Here is a 23,431-nt window from a genome sequence, read left to right on the forward strand (position 1 = left end):
ACATTTAAGCGCTGAGCTCAAGCCTTGAGGGGAAGTGCCATCAGCTAGGTGGCTGAAGCCACAGCCCCTGAAGCCCTTCCTGTCTTAAAGAGGGCAGAGAGAGAGAGAGACAGCAGGTCCCCGCCAGAACTGGGTCAGAGGGCCAGAATTTTCCTTCTCAGTGTATCGAGGGCTTCCTAAATGGTACAGAAGTCCCTTTCTGCAGTCCTCCACAGCCCTCGGACCACAACCCCTGCAATCATAAGCTCTTCCTACCTACCCCCCACCTCCCAGGACACAGAGTGCCAGGGGACACAGGAGGTCTGCAGAGCCACCCAGGGGCCTGCTTCCAGATGGCAGCCTGGGCAGAGACTCATGCTGTAGGGAAAGGGAAAGGAACACACAGGTGTTTGCTCAGTCTCCCTCACAACACCCACCCCCTCCCCCGCACACAGATCTTTGATCTCACTTGGCTCAAATAAATAATCACTCCACGCTGCAGTTCTGGAAACTCCCTTCAGCAACCTGCCCTCCCGGGCAGTGTGCAGAACGCCCAGGCACCTCTTGAGAGCGAGACAACACCCACTCCCCTGGTGCTTCGGACCCAGACCCCTGTGCAAGGGCATGGCACTGCCAGGAAGCAGCAGCTTAAAACTAAGCAAACTGCAGGTGGGCCCATTCAGGACCCAAAGGCCTGAGGGTGGGCCCCAGGAGGGAGAGCAAGGGGGGGTCTCCAGGGACAAGCAGGCCTACCTGGGTCAAACAGCATGTTAGCCCAGATTACTCTGAGACCATGATCAAGGGACAGGGGACAATGCTTACTCCCAGCTCTTCACGGCTGCCTGCTAAGCCCTTCCCTGTTATACTCTGACACTCTTGGGGCACAGGGCAGCCCATGGGAAGTCTCAGCTTTGGCCTGTATGGGAGACAGTAGCTGCTAGGGTGCCTCCAAAACCCACTCCTCAGACTAAGGTTAGGAGAAGCTGAGGTGCCTGGAGGCCAGGCTAAAGCTGGAAGGTATTCCTAGAGTCAGCAGCCACAGTCCCACCTGCCAGTGCTTCAGAACAAGGGCCTGCTGAGATTTGCAGGTGTCTAGGGGCAACAGAGAGAACGCAGGCTGGGTGCTGCTGGAACCACGTGGCAGCTCCAGCCAGCTGGAGCAAACAGCACTTGCTTTACCCGTTAGGGGACATGAGCCGCCAGGAGCTTGTCACTGACTCACTAGAGCACCGCAGCCTGTGTAGAAAGGGTACTCGCTATCTCCCAAGGGCTCAAGCGGCCCCTGCTGGGTAACTATAATCCGCTTAGAGAGAAGGGTCAATGTGAGAAAGAAGGGCAGGCTGGGGGGAGGGGGAGGAGGCTCCAGCGGGCCACCTTTACCTGCTGTTGGTTCCACTTGAGGTCGGGGATGAGGACAAAACCATCCGAAGGATCTGGGTTCTCGAAAACAATCCGGTCAGCTTCAGCTTTCTTGTCGAGAATGTTATACACCCACTGGCAGGAGGGAAGAGATGGTTCACACTCCACTCGCCAGCCCTTGGGAGAACCACCTGCCCCCCCACCCCCGCCACATACACACAGTCTGGTTGAGGCAAGCTCTCTGGCCCTCTATCCAGAAACGGCAAGAGAGTCAGAGAAGGCCACCAAACTCAGTGCATTTATAGTCAGGCACTCCTGGTCCCAAGCATTGGCCACTGGGGGTCCAGAAGAGACCCACCCATTTTTGCCCCCAGCTGACACCTGACCATCCCAGCTCTCATGGGCTCCTGCTGCTTGGAGAGAACTGAGCTCTGTAGGCCCACACTGATCGGCACGGCACACACACTCCACTCTGTGCTTACAGGCCTGGTCTGCCTCTCCACTACCCGCTTGGGCAGAGCTGTCTCCATCCACTAGGTTCAGAACCAAGGTGCAAAGGCAGGTTGAGAAGAGAGCTTGGAGTTTCTTCCTGCAAAGGAAGCCAGAGACCCACTGGGGCAGCGAAAGCCTTGGGTTGCAGGCATTAAGGAATGTGAATTTCTCGCCCAGATGGGACACCCATTATCAGTGGTCTCAGCTGACACCACAAAGCAGAACCAATAGCCAGGCAGAGATGGAGATCTCCTGGACACCTTTGTGGCAACTGGGCTTGTGGCCTTCATCCCACCCTCTGGCCCAGGCCCATTGGGTACCCCTGAGGACAGCAGTAAGCAGTCAGGTCCTGAGCAATCTTTCTGGCAGGGAGGCTGGGCAGCACTCTGGGCTTGCAGAGCTGCCTCTGGGTGTTGTGCCCCTTCCCAGCTCGGAGAGCTCTTGGCAAGGGTAAATTCCTTCCCAGACGGCAATCTTTTTGCCTCACTTTCAACACAGGAACCTGCCAGGAAGCCAGAGAAGAATATGGCTGGAGTCCCACTGGTTCCTCTTCTTCCTCCAAGTCAGAGACCTCTAAGCTCATGGACCAGGGAGATAGGGCATAAACATAACCAGACTTCCATGGTCCTCCTCCTGGGCTCTAGCTTGCGGTTCATATGCATCCTGCTCTGGGGCTGGAAGTCAGAGACATGGCACTGCTTCTTCAGCCATCTGCCAGAATGGAGAGGAAGGGGCCAGGGCATTATCCTAGAACATAGGGCCTCCAGCCCACCGCTGGAGTCTTTCCTGAGAGGAGCCTGACTGAGCCCCTTCCCACAGTTGCAGGGGACAGGGCCACACACAGCTGGCAGGTTGTGACAGGTCCACAGAGGCCTTTTCCTGCCTGCCTGACCTGCACAGCTCCCTCCTGCACTGTGCCACGGGGGAAGGTGGGGAGGAAGAAGCAGAGCAGGAAGCTGACCTGCAGCCTCATAGAAACTGTGGGGAGGGAGGGAATGGGGTTACGGCAAGGCTTTTCAGGGGGCTATGTATATATGGGAGCACACCTGGCACAGAGCCCAGCACAGAGACCTGCACCAGCAAGTGGTGCAGGTGCCTGGAAAGGGGGTGACAACAGGACAGGCTGCTGAAGGCTCTGCGTCTTCAGGAATCTTCTCAGGCTATCCTGATCACATCCTGACCTATTTCAGCAATCAGCAAAGTTCAGGCATTCCTGGCCTCCTGGCCAGGGTCCACAGGCCTCCTCCCAGTCCCCGCTGGTCCCCTCAATCCCATCTTCCCTGGTCCTATGGCAGGCCGGGCCCCAGTCACACACATTCCTTGCAGTTCCCCAAGCAAGCCAGAGGACTCTGGCTCTCTGCTTCTACACCTGCTCTCCCTTTGGCTTCTTCCTGCTAACAAACTGGGGCCCCTGAAGCCCCCAGGTGACGGTCCTCTGCCTGGGAAGCCTCCACTCACTGAGCTGCTCACATGCCTCTGCATCGCACTGTGGCTCCCACAGCACACTACAGTGCTAAAGTCAGTGCTGCCACTGTCTACCTGCATGTCCATCAGACCCACAAAGACTGGGGCATCACCAGGGGTGCCACACCTAGGCGACCCTGCGGAGGCCAGCATAGGGCCTATACTGTAGTTTCTCAGGAAATAAAGAGACTCATGTGCTTGCTAGAAACAGCCAAGAAGGAACCTAGGAATGCTTCTGTCAGCAGCTGGTCAAACAGTGGAGTTTTCCTTCTGCAAGTGGAACTGCATGATTGCTTTAGTAAGATACACATGGGAGGGGCCAACACCATGGCTCAACAGGCTAATCCTTTACCTCCAAATGCTAGCATCCCATATGGGTACTGGTTTGTGTTCTGGCTGCTCCATCTTTGGTCCAACTCCCTATTTATGTCCTGGGAAAGCAATGGAGGATGGTCCAAGGCTTTGGGCCCCTGCACCCATGCAGAAGACCTGGAAGAGACTACCAGCTCTGGATTGGCTTAGCTCTGGCTGTTGCGGCTACTTAAGAAATGAACCTACAGATGGAAGATCTTTCTCTCTGTCTCTCCTTTTCTCTGTACATCTGCCTTTCCAATAAAAATAAATAAATCTTTATTATTATTATCATCATCATTGGAAAGGCAGATGTACAGAAAGAAGGAGAGACAGAGAGAAAGATCTTCTATCCATCCACTGGTTCACTTCCCAAGTGACCACAAGGGTCGGAGCTGAGCTGAGCTGAAGCCAGGAGCCAGGAGCTTCTTCCGGGTCTCCTATGTGAGTGCAGGGTCCCAAGGCTTTGGGCCATGCTCTACTGCTTTCCCAGGCCACAAGCAGGGAGCTGGATGGGAGGTAGAGCAACTGGAACATGAACCGCCATCCATATGGAATCCTGGAGGATGCAAAGCAAGGATTTAGCCACCTGTCTATCATGCCAGGATCAAAATAAGTAAATCTTAAAAAAGAAGAGAAAAGAAAAGGGGAGAGCAGCAGAGGGGAGGGGAGAGAGAAAAGGAAAGGAAAGGAAGGGAAGGGAAGGGAAGAGAAGGGAAGGGAGGAGAGGAGAGGAGAGGAGAGGAGAGGAGAGGAGAGGAGAGGAGAGGAGAGGAGAGGAGAGGAGAGAGGAGAGAAGAGAAGAGAAAAGAAGAGAATAGGTTGGTGCAATGGCTCAGTGCAGCCACCACAGCACATCATATGTTCTGGGATGTTTCTCTAGGACCCCAAACAGCGCACACTACCTAGCAAGGTGGACACATGCAAGCATTTCAGAAAGCCTGAGGCAAGGGGTAGGCCTTGACATTGGCTCCTGCTTTCAATATGATCCACTGCTAGCCATGGCTGACCTTTGGGGAGTGAACCAGTGAACCAGCAAGTGGGAGACTCATGGAAAACTGAATGAAAAGCTTATTTTGGTGCAAAAAATTCTGAATCTATAGTTTTGTTTTAATTTGCATTCTTTCCACAAACCTGTCCAAAACCACCTCAAATACCTAGATTTCAAAATTGCTTGGTACCAAAATAGTCACCTTTTAATTCCACTTTTTGAAGTGCCCTCATATTTCTTTTCTACCTGCGTGAGGCAGAAGAAGCTTGTGCAAATGCTACCAGGGGGTCCCTTGCTAATAATCGGGCTGGCCTTACCCATGGGGAAGGGGACTGTTGGAACACTGGCCTGCCAACCTCCGTCTCTTTCTTCCACGCTGCAGTACCCTCACATTCAGTCCTCCCTCTTCTGTGCCAAGGAGAAATGGCTCTGATCTCCCTGCCCATACACTCCTCAGCAGGGAGAGCCAACTTGGGGAGAGTAGGCAGGAAAGAGTCAGATGAGTGACAAAGGGATGGGGCCAGTGAGAGCCAGTGAGAGCCAGCGAGAAGGCAAGAAAATGGCTCATCGATAAGCAACAATCCTATTTAACTCTGAGTATGCACATGGGGCCAATTCCAGGCAGAGGCCCTGACTGGTACTGGGCCTGGGCCCAAGAAGGAGTCAGGATCTCTGAGCTAAACAGCCTTGCCTCTGGCCCAGCTGGAAGGTGCTGCCAGCCTAGGAATAGAAGCCCTGCTCCAAAGAAGCCAACAGGGACAGGAGGGCTGCCTCTTTTACTCTGACACTCAGCTGCTGTAGCCTGCTGTGCCTTTATTTAGCAAAGTCAGTACTGGGGTGGACCCAACCCAGCACCTCTCTTTACCCCTGGCAAAGGATGCTGCAGAATTCTCAGAGAACATCCATGATAAACGCATGCACCTTCAGGTGTGGCCTAGGACCAGAGCAATCACTTTCTCCCTGAGGTCCTCTCCAGCCACCCCACAACACATGGCATCCAGCCCAGCCCAGGACTCTCCGTTGCTCTGACTCTGTCCACTCCGGCCCATGCACTCACACTATCACCTACCGTGGAGCTCCTTAGATCCCATGTGTACCAACTGTGCCACGGGAGGCACCACGAGGTAGGAGCTTAGTCCACTGTACCCTCTGCAGTGCCCCCACTGCCTGGCATAGCACCTTGTCTGCTAAGACCTCAGCAGATGCTTATAAGAAGAACAACCAGCCATGGGCACATCACTTTGCATCTGAGATATGACAATCAGTCACCTGGATGCTGAGACTCTGGGACTCCAGGTAGGGCAAGGTAACATTCTTGTAGTCATCGCCTGTCTCCCGGACCAGGCACAAGTCCTGGCGCAGGTACTTCTGCAGGTGTTTCTCTGTGGCAGGGTAGACCACGGTCGTCTTTATTTCTGCAATGACAACAATACAGACCATGACTGGAAAGCAAAGCCCATTCACTACACAGTCTCTTAGACTCCCTTCTGACCCTCACCCTGACTGTGACCCTTGACAGAGGGAGCCCACGGCCAAAAGGTCTCTTCATGGAGGAGCCACTCCCATAAGGACCCCATTCCGTGACAACCATGAGCTGAGCCACGCACGTGACCTGGAATGCCAGGCTTATCAAGGAGGCGTCACAGACCCCTCATCACTCCAACCCCACCCCTTCACCTTCCATCTTCCACACACAGGAAGGAAGAGCCTTACTTCTTCCCATGTGGCACACAGCTAGGAACACGGCTTTCTGGACTCAAAGGTGAAAATGTGATTTGAAACCTAGTGGTCCACCCTTCCTAAGTGCAGCACAGACCAGGGGCTCAAGCCGTGGACTCTGGAACCAGAGCTTCTGAGTTCAAGTCCTGGCTCTGTTCTTCATTCACCTCAGGTTGAATGCATGGCCTTGAACGAGAGCTTGGTCTAGTTATTCAACTTCTCTGTGCCCCAGCTTCCTTGTTGCCAAGGACAGTCATAATTCTTATGCCGTAAGGCTGGGAGGATTAAGTGAGTTAATTACCTGTGAAGCACCGGTAACAATGTCTGGTGCACAATAAACGCTAAGTGCCAGCAAGTTTGACCAGGGTTTCTCAACTTTCATATCGCTGCCATGCTGGCCTGGATCACTCTTTGATGAGGAGGTCACTTTGTGCAGGCAGGATGTTGAACAGCAACGTGTTCCCCGGAACTGTGACAATCAAACATCCCCTATGGGGAGAAAAAAACCTGTCCCCAGCTAGGAATCGGTCTCAATCAGAAGGAATCCTTGAGTCTTCCCAAACAGATTCTGTGTTAATGTCTTGGTCCAACACCACCTGATTTTGGTTAAGTCCTTGCCCCTGTTTTAAATAACATCTGGTATATTACTCTAACATTTATTTAGGGCTTCAACACAAATCTTCTGGCAAGAAAGGAAAATGGTACTTCAAAATCAGTGGGGATGTTTCTTGAAAGATCCACTCTTCCTGCGGCACCCTCACTGGGATGCAGATCTGCTCGCCCAGGGAAACCCATGAGGGGAGACCCTGAAAGCTCTGATTCACAGCCCAGGGAATTCTCATCTTCACTGGTACAGCTCAAGACCTGGCAAAGACCTTCCTGCCTATGCTTTCAGATTTAGTCTGCGGATGCAGATGGTTTAATCACACTTTTGAGGTCACTGAAAAGGATGCATTTTCTAGCCCCACGCTATGGGCTGCAGCAGATGCAAGACTGGAAGCCAGGCCTTCTTGCCATTTAGTTGGTGCTCCCTCACTTCCAGAGCCCAGTGGGGCTGCACCAAGGTGACGGAGCAAGCATAAGACTTGGTGTGTGTGCAGCAGCCCAACTTGTCAGCCTTTGGGACAAGGCAGCCCAGTGAGATCACAGAGGCTCTGGCCCCAAGATGGTCATGACTTCCTCACACTCCTATCGTGTGAGCCCTTCTCAGGGTCTGAGTTTCCTCACCTGTTAGAGGGTCATCATGCAATCTGCTTCACCTGATTGTTAAATAAAACATGTTTGAATCCACAGAGGTGCTAAATAAACATCCACCAAGCCCTGGGAATTCCTGGATGCAACCTTGCCAATGACATGAGGGCCAGCTCATGATCCTCCCAGCAGCAGCCTCTCACTCTCCATTGCTTCCTAACAGCCCAGGTTAGAGGCTAGGCACAACAAGACCTCAAAAGCGTTAGATTGCCTGAAACAGATGGAGTAGGGCCATTGCAGTGGACATGAGGAAAATCCCATGCTGTTTGCTTGGAGGATGAGCACAGGCAGCTTGGAGTCAATTGCTCTGGGTATGATCCCAGCCATACACTTACAAACTGTGTAACTCTGGCCTGGTGATTAACCCTCCCTGTTGCTCACCTCCTCACCTACAGACCTAGCCTGCAAGGCTGGCAGGAGATGGAGTGCTGAGAAAAGTACCACACAAGGCAGAGTGCTCTGCAAATGCTGTTACTCTCTTGATTTTAGTCGCTTAGGCTGGGCTGCGGGAGAAAGCATAGCTGCAGAGATGGACTGTTCCAGAGTGGGAAGGCGCTGGGAAGAACGGCACACGCACATCACAACAGCCTAACTCTGCTGGCAGTGGATACGCAGCCCTGGGAGGCCACTGGGGGGTCCAGGCTTTCCACATCAGAAAGCCACAGGACTGGTGCGCAAGCTCTCCTGTCTGCCCGGGCTTGTCAAGGACCTGCCTCAGCCACCCAGGGTGTGGGGGAAACAGGTACTCCTCCAAGCCAACCCCCACTCCTTGTACCCTCAGCAGCCAGGAGAAAATGCAGAGGCCTGATTTTCCAAGTTTGTTTCCTGCCGCCTTTCCTACTTCCCTAAGACACCCCCACCTGCACCTAGGAACCCCACTACACACCCCGAGGGCTTTCCTGGAGCCCATTGCACCTCATGATTCCCTTTTGCTCAGACTACCCTGGGAAGGGCTACCCTCTCAAACCATCGACCCCTCCAGGAGTTTTCCACGATGGTCTGCAAGGCCCTCATTCTCCTTGCCCTGTCTTCTTTCCAACTGTGTTCAGAACCCTGCTGCCCCTTTGCATCCGTCACTATGGCTGTGCTGACTCCAGTTTCACTACCTCGCATCCTGCACCTGCCCACCCCAGGTGCAGGCCCTGTGGGAGTAGTTCCCGTTACCAGGCAGTCCCACCTAATGGGGAAAGCACGTCACTCTTGCTTCCTCCTGGTCTCTAAGGTCAGATCCTCAGAGCTCAGGCAGCTGAGGCTTAAACAGCACCCTAGCTCACGGCCTGACTTTCTGCTAGCTTTTCCTTCTGTTGTCACTACCTGACAGTGGAGTACAGCTTTAGTGTCTAAGCACCTCCCCATCAGAATAACTTCCAGGGAGACAAAGATTTGGTTTTTAAATCATTTATCCCATGTTAGCACATAACATTGAGTAAGCACTCGGCAAACACTCACTCAACACGAGTCAGATTTAAACCTAGGAGAACATTTTTGTCCCAAGTGGAATACAACCCTTTTGATAAAAATCAATCCATTTCCCAACACTACGTTTATCACTGGCAGCCCCCACATAAACCCTGGTGTTTACCTTAATGCCAATCCAGTTGCTGGGCTGCAACTGACCTTGAGGGGGAGCCTGGTCAAGAGTCCACAATAGGTCAACACTCAAACTGTTGCTTTAAAATATGCTGGGGGACAGGACACACACACACAGTTCCAACACGACCTCCCCTGAGATTGTTTATTAACCACAAAGGGAAAACAAGTTGTACCTCCACTACGTGACACAAGCTAAGATCACTCCCAATCAAACTGACATGATCTGTCTCCCTGACAGACTGTGATATTCTGGCTAAAAAATGTATAACCTGAACTCAATCATAAGGAAACAACAGGGGCATTGTGTAAAACAAGTAGCCTTATTGCTCTTTCAAAGTGGCCAATATGGAGCAGGATTTGGGCACGGTAGCTATAAAATACTGGCGAGGACACCCCCACAGGATATGGGAGAGTCTGGATTCAAGTCTCAACTCCGTTTTCAAGTCTACTTTCTTGATAATGAGCACCCTGGCAGGCAGCATGTGACAGCTCAAAGCACATGGGTCTTTGCCATCCAAGTGGGAGACCCAGACTGAGTTCCGAGCTCCTGGTTCTGAGCTGGCCTAGCTCCAGCTATTGCCAGTATTTGGGGAGTGAGAAAGCAGATGGGGATCTCTCTCTCGATTAGTCTCTCAAATAAATAAACAATGTCTTTTTAAAAGGTCAAGGTCAGGGAAGACAAAGTCAGGCCGAGGAATTGCTTAGATCAAAGGAGACCAAGGAAACGTGACTAATGGGATTGAAGCAGATCCTGGATCCGGGAGAAGTCATGCTTTTAAAGCAGCATTGGGACCGCTGGCACCATTTACTAACGGATGCTATGTTACATAACAGTTTTGAGTAAATAGATCTCCCCTGAAATTGATCACCATGTCTTTTCTTCCCCTATCCATTTCTACAATAATTATTCTTCTGTGTGCATGTGGAAAGAGGAAAAGCAAGCCTGGCTAAACGTTAATAGCTCCAAGGGCTTATTATGGGGTACTTTTGGAACCTTAGCTTGCAAGTTGCTTATGCCTCAGGACCGATTTGCCTTTTTATCATGATCCTATTTTACATGCACAGAGTGGCTTCCAAAGCCCCACAGTGCTGTGTGGTGAAGCAACATCCTGCTCCCTCTACATCAGCATAGCAGCCATCCTTCCTCTACCCCAACAGATCAATCAGAAGAGGCCAATGAACAACTCAGGTTCTTTCTGGGCCAAGCTCTGTTTCATGTTTCTGAAGGTGCCTTGTTCAGAACAAGTGACGCCTGCCATTCCCTCTGTGGTTACAGAAGCAAAGGCAATTCCCCAGCTCCATCCTCCTATTGATTTCCTACCCTAGCAGGTCAGGAGAATCCTAAATCTCAAAAACTCATCTCCTGGGTGGGGAACATGGGTAGGATGGAGGGTATACAACTAAATCTGTACTGTATTTACTTTGTATAAGTTAAAAAAAATTCTTATGACAGCAAAAATCTGGGTGAATGGAGACGAGGTTGACTGTCAGTCAATGGTCACTGGGAGGGCTCCATCATCTCTGGATTGGCGATATTAATAGCATTCCAGAACTATCCAAGCCACCAGGGCAGAACCCTCAGAACATGCACACATCGGAACCCTGCTTGAGATCATGTGGCGGTTCCCCATTCCTGGGTATTGGCACATTTGGGAGGCTGGGTGTGGCTTCCCCCGTCTCTCTCTCCTTCCTGTAGAAACAAGAATAGCAAATTTGAAAACAAAACAGAACAAAATTTTAATTTTGCAATGTGTTAAAGGAACTTGCCTGGTTCTCCTTACAAACCTTCTACTCGCCATGCTTTTATAAAGTTTTAATTTCATTTTATTTCAAAAGCAGAGAGAAAGACAGCAAAGAGGGTAGGTCAGAATCTTACATTGGTTCACTTCCCAAATGTCAAAAAATACCCACGCTGGACAAGGCCAAGGCCAGCAGCCAGGAGCTCCACCTCCCTTGTGGGTAACAGGGACCCATTACTGCTGTCCCCACGTGTTCCCAAGTAGAAGCTAGAATCAGAAAGTGAGCCAGGAGTGAAACTCAGCCACTCCTACACGGGATGCAGCGCCTTAGCTGCCATATGCTCAACCTGTCACACTTGCGTTTGTTTTTATTTTTAAAGGTGTATTTATTTGCACGTAGGTTAAAGAGTTAAACGACTCCTGCATTAAAACTTCTCTACTCCTCAATGCTCCCAACTTTCAGTTCGTCAGAGGTATGGCTTTCAATTCCTCTGGACATTTCACTGGTTTTGGTCAGCGACAGCCTCTAATTTTTATTTTGTTCCTCCAGGACTTTTCAGTTTTACACCTGGTGGACTCAATCTGACAACCCTTTCTAGTGGATACACACTTTGCTCTTTTCACCTGTCCTCTTCATGCCTGCATGGGCGGCAGGTGCACACACATGCATAAGGGCATGTGGACACGTCCCATCCCTGTAATCACATCACACGTTTGGGAAAAACAGCATTCAATCAGCGTATTATTAATGATGTCAATGAAAAACTGCTCAGGCATACACTGAGTATTTTACCTTTTAATACGATCTGGGATACACAGAACTCTAAATTTTCCGTAAACTTCTCATTAATTCACTATTCATCCCTGAGGAGGGAATGAAATGGGAAGCTAGGTAGCTAACTTAGGGTCACGAGTTAGAAATACCACCTTCCCAGCTCTGTGCATCTCCGACCCACCCATCAATCAGATGAATCTACCCCAGGACACACTTCCCCACTACAGGGCATATGGAGGCACACCATGGAACCTCTATACTTCCCAGGCACATATGTAGTCAGGGAACAAAGAGGCGTGCTCTCTCTTCCTGTGAACAGAGGATGGAAGGCAAAGTTTCTCTGTCTTCTACTTGTCCCCTCTAAACCCACTCCATCTCTGAACCTAGCCCATGTATGTTCGTGATCGCCTCACCCTTGAAATAAACTTTATAAACAAAACAAACTCAGAGCCAGCGCTGTGGTGTGGTAGGCTAAAAGTTCACCTGCAGTGCTGATAGCCCATATGAGCACCAGTTCGTGTCCTGGCTGTTCCACTTCTGCTACAGCTCCCTGCTTACAGACTGGGAAAGCAGCAGAGGATGGCTCAGATTCTTGGGCCACGGTACCCATGTGAGAGACTCAGAGGAGTCATGGCTCCTGGCTTCAAATCAGCTCAGAAGATCTTTCTGTCTTTCCTTCTCTCTGTGTAATTCCGGTTTTCGAACCAAAAAAAAAAATTATTTGGAGTCAGACGCAACTGACTACAAAAAACAAAAACAAAACAAACAAACAAACAAACAAAACCCACCTCATCAGACACATGAGCAATGTGCCTTCCAGAAACCTCCACCCAGTACCCCAACCTCAATACAGTATCATCCTGGGATTTCCTTTCCCTTTGTCTTAAACTGGGCACCTAGTCTCCTGATCCATAATATCCGTTTGCATAATTATATCCTTATTTGACTGAAGCAGTGACCTTCAAACTTCACAGTTTGGCATTATTACTGGAATTTAATTTCATTTGTAAATCATGCAAATATTTCAACTTCATGAAAATAATTCACTAGCCAGACAAGCAGATTAATAGACAGGCATTCCAAGTTTCACCAGAACATAAAAATGAAATACTTTTGTGGCCAAAATTTAATAAGAGTGCAACTTCAACACATTCCGTCTTTAAAAATACTGCCCAGTAAAGGAACTAATAAACCATCAATTATATCCCACGGTTTAAGCTGGTTTTTGTTGTTGTTTTCCTTTCGTTTGCGATGGCTTGAAAGCAGTACACACAGGTTCCATGGAAACCAGTCTTCCAGGGTAAGTTTTGCTTTTCGCCCCGGCTAGTGGCAAGCACAAAAGCACAGGCAGCAGTGGTAGCAACGAGCATTGCGCCAGTCAAGCCCTGCGATCCCGAGGGCAAACGGCCAGGACCCTACAACGGCATGCCTTGTGGCTATAGGGGGGTATCTGGCAAGTTATTCAGAGTAAGTCCGTTTGTGACTTGGCATATTTTCCAATGTGTTTATCACAACATAACCCCTCTGGAAGTCCAGAGGTCTGTGAATTTACATCACATGTATACTTTATCATTAAAGTATACCTGTTTTGAGAAATAAATTTTATCGGATCCCCCCAATCAAACTACTGGACTCAGAACCCTAACCATGAAAAGACAGAGGACAGAACAAGTCAATCAACCACCTCAGCTATATGTTGGCAGTGAAAAACTGGGCAAATAGAGACTCTATGATGGACTATGTCAATCAGTGGATTCTTCAATGACCTTGTCGTGCTTGGGGTGGCAAGATTGGCAGCAATTCATAATTGCTGAACTATCAAAACCACTTGAGCAAGACCCTCAGAGCATGCCCCACATCAGGGATGTGGGGCAGGTGGGAGACTGGGTAGGGTTCCTCCCTTAAAATCCCTTTTTACCTCAGATATATGAAGGAAACAATATGGAACTAATTGTGTTACCCATTTTCCTGTAGCGCTTGAACCTTTTTACCCTAATTATGTAAAGATTGTAAAAAAAAAAAATTAATTAAAAAAAAATAAATGTATCGGTTTGAATACGTTAAAGTGGAAATTAAAACAGCACATTCAAAGCTGATCTTTCTACCACTCAAGGCGATTTTGAAAATAGAGCTACTCTGGATTAAAAAATCTCTTACAAATAAAGATAACTGAATATAATTAATCAAATTCAGAAATTATCTTACACTTCTATTTTCTAGATGTAAAGGTTAAGAATTTAAATAAAGATGTTAAATATAAGGACTATTTATCAGCAAAGAACCCCAGTGTGCACCAGTCACCTGACTCAGTGGGCCTGCAGTAGTGCCAGGGAATCCGCATGTCTCACAGCATCAAATGACACTGATGTGGCTTGCTCCAGGGACCTCCTCTCAATAACTGCCATTGGGGCGGGGCCAGCCATTGTAACATAATGGCTTAAGCCGCCACCTGTGATGCTTGCTTCCTTCACAAACATGGGTTCATGTCCTGGCTATTCCACTTCCTGCCTAGCTCCCTGCTAATGCACCTGGGAACTGTGGAGAACAAACCAAACCCTGGCTCCCTGTACCCACGTGGGAGACCCAGAGGAAGCTCCCCACTCCTGGCTTGGGTCTGGCCAAGTTTTGACCATTGAGGCCATCTGGAGCATAAAACAGCAGATGGAAGATCTTTCTGGTCTCCTTCTCTGTAATTCTACCTTTGAAATAAATAACATACATGTTAAAACAAACAATAAGACACAGAACCACTGGAGTGAAAAACAAACCCATGTTGCAAAGCAGATAACTCAAGATTTCTGGAATATCTGAAAATGTCTTTATTTGACACTTACACTTGAGAATTTGGCTAAAGAATTCCACGCTAGACAGCAATGATCCTGGACAGCCAAATGCTAACGCCAAGCTGGTGAATGTGATCCTAATTCCCAGTCCTTACGTGATCCTTTTCATTCCGTCCCCATGCCCTGGACACACTGATGGGTCTCAGCAGGCTCATTACCATTTATAGCGCAGAGTAACTGTTGGGTTCTTTTAATCTCAAAAACCAAGTTCCACCTGCAATCCTGGGAAATTGTCTTGAGCGATATCTTCTTTTTTTTTTTTAAGATTTATTTATTTTTATTACAAAGTCAGATATCCAGAGAGGAGAGACAGAGAGGAAGATCTTTCGTCCGATGATTCACTCCCCAAGTGAGCCGCAATGGCCAGTGCTGCGCCTATCTGAAGCCGGGAACCAGGAACCTCCTCCAGGTCTCCCACGCGGGTGCAGGGACACAAAGCTTTGGGCCGTCCTCGACTGCTTTCCCAGGCCACAAGCAGGGAGCTGGATGGGAAGTGGGGCTGCCGGGATTAGAACCAGCGCCCATATGGGATCCCGGGGCGTTCAAGGCGAGGACCTTAGCTGCTAGGCCACACTGCCGGGCCCAAGTGATATCTTCTTATTATATTTTAGATTGATGTATTTGAGTCAGAGAGACAAGAAGAGAGAGCTCCCATCTGCAGGAGCAGAAACACCATCCTTGCCCTGCACATGGGTAGCAGGAACCTGACTGAGCCATGATGGCTGCTGCTGCTGCTGCTTTTTTTTTTTTTTAAGATTTATTTATGTTTATTGCAAAGTCAGATATACAGAGAGGAAGAGAGACAGACAGGAAGATCCTCTGTCCGATGATTCACTCCCTAAGTGACCACAACGGCTGGTGCTGCACCAATCCGAAGCCAGGAGCCTGGAGCCTCTTCCTCCAGGTCTCCCACGTAGGATAACGTACAAAATTACCAATCTTTACTTTGTTTCTTAGGTTTCTATCTTTTTATCCAAGCATGCCTTTCCTTGCTATCCTGTTACTGTTGCTCTGAGGTAAGTTTTGAAATCATAACATGTAACTTCTCCTTGGCTGTTTCTCCACAATGCCTTGGTTATTCTGTGTTCTTTGTAATTCCCTATGAATTTTTTTTAAGATGTATTTATTTTATTGGAAAGGCAGATGCACAGTGAGGAAGAGAGACAGAGAGGAAGATCTTCTGTCCGATGATTCACTCCCCAAGTGGCCGCAAAGGCCAGTGCTGCACCAACCTGAAGCCAGGAACCAGGAGTTTCTTCCAGGTCTCCCACATGGATGCAGGGTCCCAAGGCTTTGGGCTGTCCTCGACTGTTTTCCCAGGCCACAAGCAGGGAGTTGGATGGGAAATGGGGCCTCCTGGATTAGAATGGTGCCCATATGGGATCCTGGCGAGTGCAAGGCAAGGACTTTAGCGACTAGGCTAAGGAGCCAGGCCCTTTGATGGTGTTTATATAGTTGAGAAGGATGCATGCATACACTGATCAGGGTGAAAAGGGTCAATTGCTTTACTTTTTTTCTTCCTGTGTCTGGGAGAACAAGGGAGAGAAGGAGAGAGGGCCACTCCCAGCATCAATACCAGGGATGGGGGTCAGCCACTTAGTACCATACCAGGATCCCTGATGTGAAGCATGTTCCAAGGGTACTACTTAAGTGGTGTGAGGCAAACTTGAGAACCACTAACTATGGAAACATGCTGTTACTGTTTATGTCGTTTAGAAGGTTCTGAGATGCTGTTGATTTCATTGCTCCAAGGTTGAAGAAATCCTTCCAAGATCATTGGCTCACATGGTCCACCTTTGAGACTCCATTTGCCCAGATATGTGCTGTCAAAGCTTGGCTGGGAGAGTTGTCCAATCTGTTCTGCCCTTCATCCTCTACACCATGGTACTAGATGTCCTCTGCAGGCCTCAATGAACCAGTTGTCATGTCTCCCAGGGACATCTGGGTATGCAGTCCACTACACAAGCTTCAGCAATCAAGGAGGCCCATTCTGACATGTGCACTCCACAGTCAGACCACAGATTCTGTGATTTTCCTCATGGCTGGAGATTGAGTTCAGTGGTCCAGTCAGGGTTGGGGGAACAGTCTCCAAAGAAATTTCAACTGAGGTGACCCCAGACCTGACTACTGTGTCATTCAGTGTGTGGTCCAGCTCAGCCCATCACCTACATCAGCCTACACACATACACTGTTGGTTGTAGTCGTCCAGTCAGTTCTGTCCCTAGCCCCATCTCATATGCAAACCAATGGATGCTGCAGCCCAGCCTAACTAACCCTGCCCACCACACACTTGGCCCTCACACACACTAGCAGGAGCTGCAGCCTAGTCAGAGTGACCCCCAATAATGCCCACTAAGCACACCCTCAGCCTGGTTCCTGCACATACCGGTATGTGCAGCAGACTGGTCTAATCCAATCCACGCACATTCCATTCGGCTCTTGTACACACCAGTGGTTGCTTCAGCCTAGTTCAGTTCAACTAACCCCATTACCTAGCTCACACTTATGCTGGAGCTATAGCCCACCAGGGGAATTACCCGTTTCCTTACCAGGCCCACTCCCTGACCCAGATCTTATGAGTGACAGCACATGCTAGACCCTCACTTGACACAGTGCACCCTAAGTCTTAGCCCTTATGTGTGCTGGTGGATGCTATGGCCCAGCCTGCCCTACACCCAATTCTTGGGTGTGCCTGCGGGTACTGCAGTCTGGATCACCCAGGCCTGTTCCCAACCCCAGTTCCCATGTATGTCAGTGAGTTCCATGGTCATGACTAGTTTGGCCCATAACCATCCCCAGCTCTTGAGCAAACCAGTGGGTATTGCAGCCCCACATGGGTGAGCCCACATTCTCCCCACAGAATATGCCTCAAGACCCATTTTTTTCACATCCCGGTTAGTGTCAATGTGACCATCCCATTCCAACACTCATTTGGTGGGTACTGTGGCCTAGCCCTGCAAGGCAGGCCTTCTAGCTATATGTTTCCAATACCCCTTCCCCGAGCAATCTACAGATCTTCACCCATGTGCATGCAGGCCCCCAGCCCATTCTTCCAGTGGTATAGCATACTGGCCTGAGGCCCTTCCCACCTGTCCCAGTCCCATATACACTCATCCCCAAACCCGTCTGCCAACATGCCAGCATCTACCCCCCACATATCTTTAAAAAAAATAATAATAAATAGAATAGGCAACTATGATAGCACACTGGTATAGTCAATACAAATTTGGCATTAACCAGGCCCAGAATGCCCACCAGCTATTAGCTACTTTTCTCCCAGAAGCGTTAACAATAACAGCTTTTTTTTTTTAATTGGAAAGGCAGATATACAGAGAGGAGAAGAGACAGAGAGGAAGATCTTCTGTCCGATGATTCACTCCCCAAGCAGCCGCGGCCGAAATGACTGGAGCTGAGCTGATCTGAAGCCAGGAACCTGGAGCTTCTTCGGGGTCTCCCACGTGGATGTAGGGTCCCAAGGCTTTGGGCCATCCTCAACTGCTTTCCCAGGCCACAAGCAGGGAGCTGGATGGGAAGCGGAGCTGCTGGGATTAGAATGGTGCCTATATGGGATCCTGGCATGTTCAAGGTGGCATCCCAGCAGCTCCACTTCCCATCCAGCTCCCTGCTTGTGGCCTGGGAAGGCAGTTGAGGATGGCCCAATGCATTGGGGCCCTGCACCCACGTGGGAGACCTGGAAGAGGTTCCAGGTTCCCGGCATCGGATCGGCGCGCACCAGCCCGTTGCGGCTCACTTGGGGAGTGAATCATCGGACGGAAGATCTTTCTCTCTGTCTCTCCTCCTCTCTGTATATCTGGCTGTAATAAAATGAATAAATCTTTTAAAAAAAAAAATTACATGCTCTCCACAGAATTTCTGTTTCTTCAAAGTCTCTTCCCTCTATTCCCCACCCCTTCGCTCCCTTTCCCTCTTCTTCCCTGTCCTCCCCTCCCTTTCTCTTCCCTTTCTCTCCTTTGACAAGTGAGGCTTCACTCAGAAGCAGGTGGCCTGTGCCTGTCCACTCACATTTCAGAGCTGAGCTCTACCAGGCTCGCAGATGATGGTCAACATAGACATCTGCCATCTCATTTGTGAAGAATGTGCAGGTGCAGACATGTGCACATAAATACATGCAGAGTAAGTCTGAAGGGATACACTCTGCATGTCAGAAACAGTACCTCTGGATGGGGGAGTTACATGTAAAGGCTATTTATTGTACTTGAAACTCAGAAATACAGACAGAGAGAGGCCTAGCCACTGGTTCATTCCCTAAATGGCTGCAACAGCCAGGTTGAAGCTAGCAGCCATGAATTTCCTCTCGGTCCCCCAAGTGGGTGCAGGGGGCCAAGAACTTGAGCCAGCCTCTGCTGTTTTCCCAGGCTGTAAAAGAGAGCTGGATCAGAAGTGGAACAGCTGGGACTAGAACTGGCACCCATATGGGATGCCAGCACTGCAGGCAGGGGATTAGCTTGTTAAGGTGCTATACTGTCTCCATGAATAAACATTTATCATAAAAAGATGTTGTTTGGGATATACATAACCCATCTGCAGTCACTGCTGTACTCCTGATCAGTTTCCTGCTAATGTGCACCCTGAGAGGCAATGGGTATTTGTTATTTGGGTATTTAGTATTTGGGTTCCTGACACCAATATTCAATAAACTGAACTCCAGGTGCCTGGTTTAGATGCTGAGGGCACCTGGAGAGTGAACCAGTACATGGTAGATCTCCGTCTGTTTCTCTACCTTTTAAGTGAATGAAAACAAATTTTAAAAGGAATCTCTGTGTGTGTGTGTGCACACATACATATGTTTCCTAAAACAGGTAACACTTGTGTAATGAAGATACTGAAAAAGGGGCCTGGGCATTGTGCAGCAGGTCACACTGCCTTTTGTGACAGTGGCACCCACATTAGAGTGCCTGTTCGAGACCTGGATACTTGCTTCCAGGCCAGATTCCTGCTAATGCTTCTGGGAAGGCAATGGATAACGGCCCAAGTGCCTGGCCCGTGTCATTCCTGTGGGAGACCAGGATGTAGTTCCTAGCTCCTGACTTCATCCTGGGCAGACTTGGCTGTGTGGCCACGTGAGGAGTGGATCAGTAGATGGAAGATCTGTTGCTCCCTCTCCCTCTCCTGTCATCTGCCTTTCAAATACATAAGTCTTAACAAACACATACACACAGGAACAGGTATTTAGCCATTAGAGTGTCTGTGTTTGACACCCAGCTCTAACTCCTTCCTGCCCATGCAGATTTCCTGCCACACTGCAGGGAGATCTGGACTGTGCACCTAGCTTTAGCCCCAGAGCCAGCCCAGCACTGCCCACCACAGGCATTTGATGAGTGAACAGTCCATGGAAGCTCTGTCTCACCAATGAGTTTGGTTCAATGGCTCAATTGGCTAATCCTCCCCTTGTAAGCAACAGGCTTCCATATCGATGTCGGTTCATCTCCGGACTGTTCCACTTCCCATCCAGCTCCCTGCTTGTGGCCTGGGAAAGCAGTAGAGGCTTGCCCAAGGTCTTGGGACCCTGTACCCGCGTGGGAGATACAGTTTCAGATCGGCTCGGCTCTAGCTGTTCTAGTCATTTGGGGAGTGAGCCAGCAGATGGAAGATCTTTCTCTCTGCCTTTCTTTCTGGTTGTAAATCTGCTTTTCCAACAAAAATAAATCTTTTTTTAAAAAATAAAAAATAAAATATTAAGACAAAAATAAGTCACTCCTTATGACTGAGTCCCCCACCCCCTGCAAGGGGTAATGAAGTGATATGCTGAAGACCATGAACCAATCAAGTTTTCTGTTCATTCCATCTTTTCCTATTCTACAGGGCCTCCCCCTGCCCCCCACCCTGCCCACATGTTGCAGCCATGTTTTCCAAAAGTAGCGCTGAGACAGGAGACACACTCCAATAGCTGTCAGCAAAACCCAGTGGCATAATAAGGGGTCAGAATAAGAGGCGCGCAGGCTGGGCATGCGGGGGTAGGGAGCTCAGAGGTGGTAACTACAGTGCTCTCCCCGGCCCTGCTCGCCGCGCCTCGGGGGAAGGAAAGGAAAGCAGAGCCCAGCTCCTCTCAGCTCCAGGGGGAGGCTTGAGGATGGCCTTGCTGGGTGACACTGCAGAACAGAGCAGGGCAGGAGGGGGCACAGGGAAGGAAGGAGACCCTGCTCCAGGCTAAAGGCACAAACAACAACTTCTGACTCATATTTGTGACACAACCCCTGGACCAGTGTAGGATCATGGGCAGCGAGGCATGAGACGGGGTACAGGATCCCAGAACAGGGACTGGTGGTGGTGTTTGAGTCCTTGTGGGGTTCAGGGCCACAGTTCTTTATCTACAGGAATGTTCCAGCACAGGGCATGGTCACACTGATGATGCAGCCCAGCGAAACAGTAGCTTGGTAAGCACACGTTCCTTGTCTCTGCAGCTCAGGCCAGCAGGCACTGGGCCCCTGGTTGGGCCCTGAGGAGCCCCTACAAGGTCTTCTTCAATAATTGGTCACCCTTCATTCCCCACCAGGACCCCAAAGCCCAGCTGCTGTCAGAGGCAGGAGGCAGGGCTGTCCAGAGGAGAGTTAAAAGCAGCTGGCTCTCTGCTCCCTGCCAAGCTAGCTTAGCCAAATCCCGAGGAAAATGCTGCTGCGCCTGAAACATGAAATTGCAAACCACAGACAGTCTGCTCTCCTTCCCATACACATGTTCAAACAGGACTGCTTCCCAGCCAGGAACGATGCCTGCTACAGGATGAGGTCATGTCCATGCTCAGGCTGTGGCTTTTGCTCTCCTTTACTTGACGAGCCAGTTTCCACTGATTTGACCCAGATGTGCAAGCTCAGAACAGCAGGAAGAAGCAATAGCGAGGCAGGCTGCCCACGTGACACTGTTCCCACAGCCCCCACAAGGGCTGGATGGAGGCAGCAGGGCATGGGCTGGATGGGTGCGGCTCATTCCCCAAGGACTTCCAGAGCCAGATGCGTGGAGAGGCTGGCTGTAGGCTCTCCCAGATCTGCATTTTCCTGCCTCCTCTGGGAATCCCTCCAGGCTAGGTGATTCTATTCTTATCCTGGCCTCTGATCTCGTGGTATTGGAGAGGCTAGGCCAAGGGGTGCAGGATTCTGGTGGTAGCGGACTTGAGGTTATCCTCAAACATCAGGCCAGGCTGGAATGCTCCCAATCCCATACTACAGAGTGAGAAGGCCTGAGGAGAACTCCAAGTCAAGGGGGAACCCAGCGGATATGTGTGGGCAGCATCCTGCTGAAAGCCTCGACCAATTCAGAGCAAACTTCTGCCCGCTTATTACCCGTATTTGTGGAAACAGAGATGTTCCTCGAGGTAGACGCTGACTTTAGCAAGACCTGGGAGCCGATAGACTCCTTGGGCAAGTCCTGTCCTCCCTCTCCTGAGACAGGAGTGGAGTCAGGGGAAGAGGACCTGATGGCAAAACTCCAGGGTCTCTGCCACCCCAAGCAAATCTGCTAACTCAGAACATACCCACAAAACTGGGATGCAGGTAGGCTTGCGTTCCATGAAGGCCCCTTAGGCTGGGGAGCTGCTGCTGGAGGGTGCCTCGGGGCACCCTCCAGCAGCAGCCCCACTCCAACAAAACCGCAAGGAAGGAGACTGTGGTGCAGCTGGAGGGCATCTTGGCCTCAAAGCTGAGACCCCCACACAAGTGCAGGAAGAAACCTCTCTGGCCTTGAGTGGAGCAGTCTACCAACAGACTGTTAGAACACTCAGAAATAAAGCCCCACTCTAAAACGCTTAAACGCATTTCCTTATCTCGCTCTGAATGGAGTGCCAGTCCACATCTCAATGCAGCATAAGCAGACACTGCCACATTGTGTGTGTACAGGGGGATGATGGGGGGGAGAGGGAGCCCCAAGGCAAGGACAAATCCCCTGCTGCGAGGAGCCCAGGGCTAGGGGAATTCTCAGTGAACACTTGTAAAGAATTCTGGCTCAGGGGCAGGCAACAGACTGGGCTGCCATGCAGCCAGAGCCAAGCGGTAAGGTGGACCCGCCTTCCTGTGGGCAACCTGCCGGTGCCCACTGGTCCTGAGTAAGCAGGTTTTTCTGCTGACTCGGCCCTTAACTCTGCCACGAAGGCTGGGAATCTTGCCCCCATCTGAGACAGAGTAGGAAAGCAAATACTAGTCTAGTGGTGGTGGCTACATCTCAGCAGCCAGAACTATTTATTTCTAAACAGGCTGTAAACACAATGGCTTTTCCCCCAACCCCAGGGGAAATCATAGGTTTCATGGGGGACTACACAGAGGACCTCAGCTCTTGGCTGGTTGGTGCAGACACTTGGGGGCACAGCGAAGGCAGCACTCGGGGTACTGTGAGCTTAGGGGGCAGGCAAGAGGGATGTGAACCAACTAGACAACCAAGAGAGAGGTACAGATCCTGGGTCAAGAATTCGACTCATAAGCCTGGCCCTGTGGCACAATCAGTTACGCTGCTGCCAGTGATGCTGGCATTCCAAAGGAGCACCAACTGGAGTCCCAGCTGCTCTGCTTTTGGTCCAGCTCCCTGCTGGTGGGCCTAGGCCTAGGAAAGCAGCAGTTGATGGCCCAGGTCCATGGCCCCCTGCCATCCACATGCAGGACTCTGATGGAGTTCCAGGTTCCTGGCTTTACCCTGGCTCCAGCGGTTACAGTCATCTGGGGGAATGAACCAGCAGAAGGAAGATCTGTGTCTCTCTCTCTCTGTAACTTTGCTCCTCAAGTAAATACATAAATCCTTAAAAACAAAAATTGACTCAGGATGCGTGCTGTGGCACAACTAGTGTCACCTGCATCCCACATGCCATGTTCCACACCTGAGACCAAGTCCCAGCTACTCCATTCTTCCTTTTCTGAAGATGCATTGATTTCTCTGA

The 23,431-nt window shown here is 50.2% G+C and overlaps 1 protein-coding gene across 1 annotated transcript in view; it reads right to left on the bottom strand.

Annotated features, from left to right (window-relative positions):
- Positions 1–23,431, bottom strand: part of DCPS (decapping enzyme, scavenger) — a 45,068-nt gene that overhangs the window by 5,290 nt on the left and 16,347 nt on the right. Inside the window, exons 3-4 of the mRNA XM_004593293.4 lie at positions 5,906–6,051; positions 1,360–1,473 (exon numbers count right to left, since the gene is read on the bottom strand). Of these exons, the coding sequence (XP_004593350.2) occupies positions 1,360–1,473; positions 5,906–6,051 (260 nt within the window). The remainder of the gene's footprint in view (positions 1–1,359; positions 1,474–5,905; positions 6,052–23,431) is intronic.

This window comes from Ochotona princeps, chromosome 4 (assembly GCF_030435755.1).
Source record: "Ochotona princeps isolate mOchPri1 chromosome 4, mOchPri1.hap1, whole genome shotgun sequence".
In the NCBI taxonomy this organism is placed as follows: Eukaryota; Metazoa; Chordata; class Mammalia; order Lagomorpha; family Ochotonidae; genus Ochotona; species Ochotona princeps.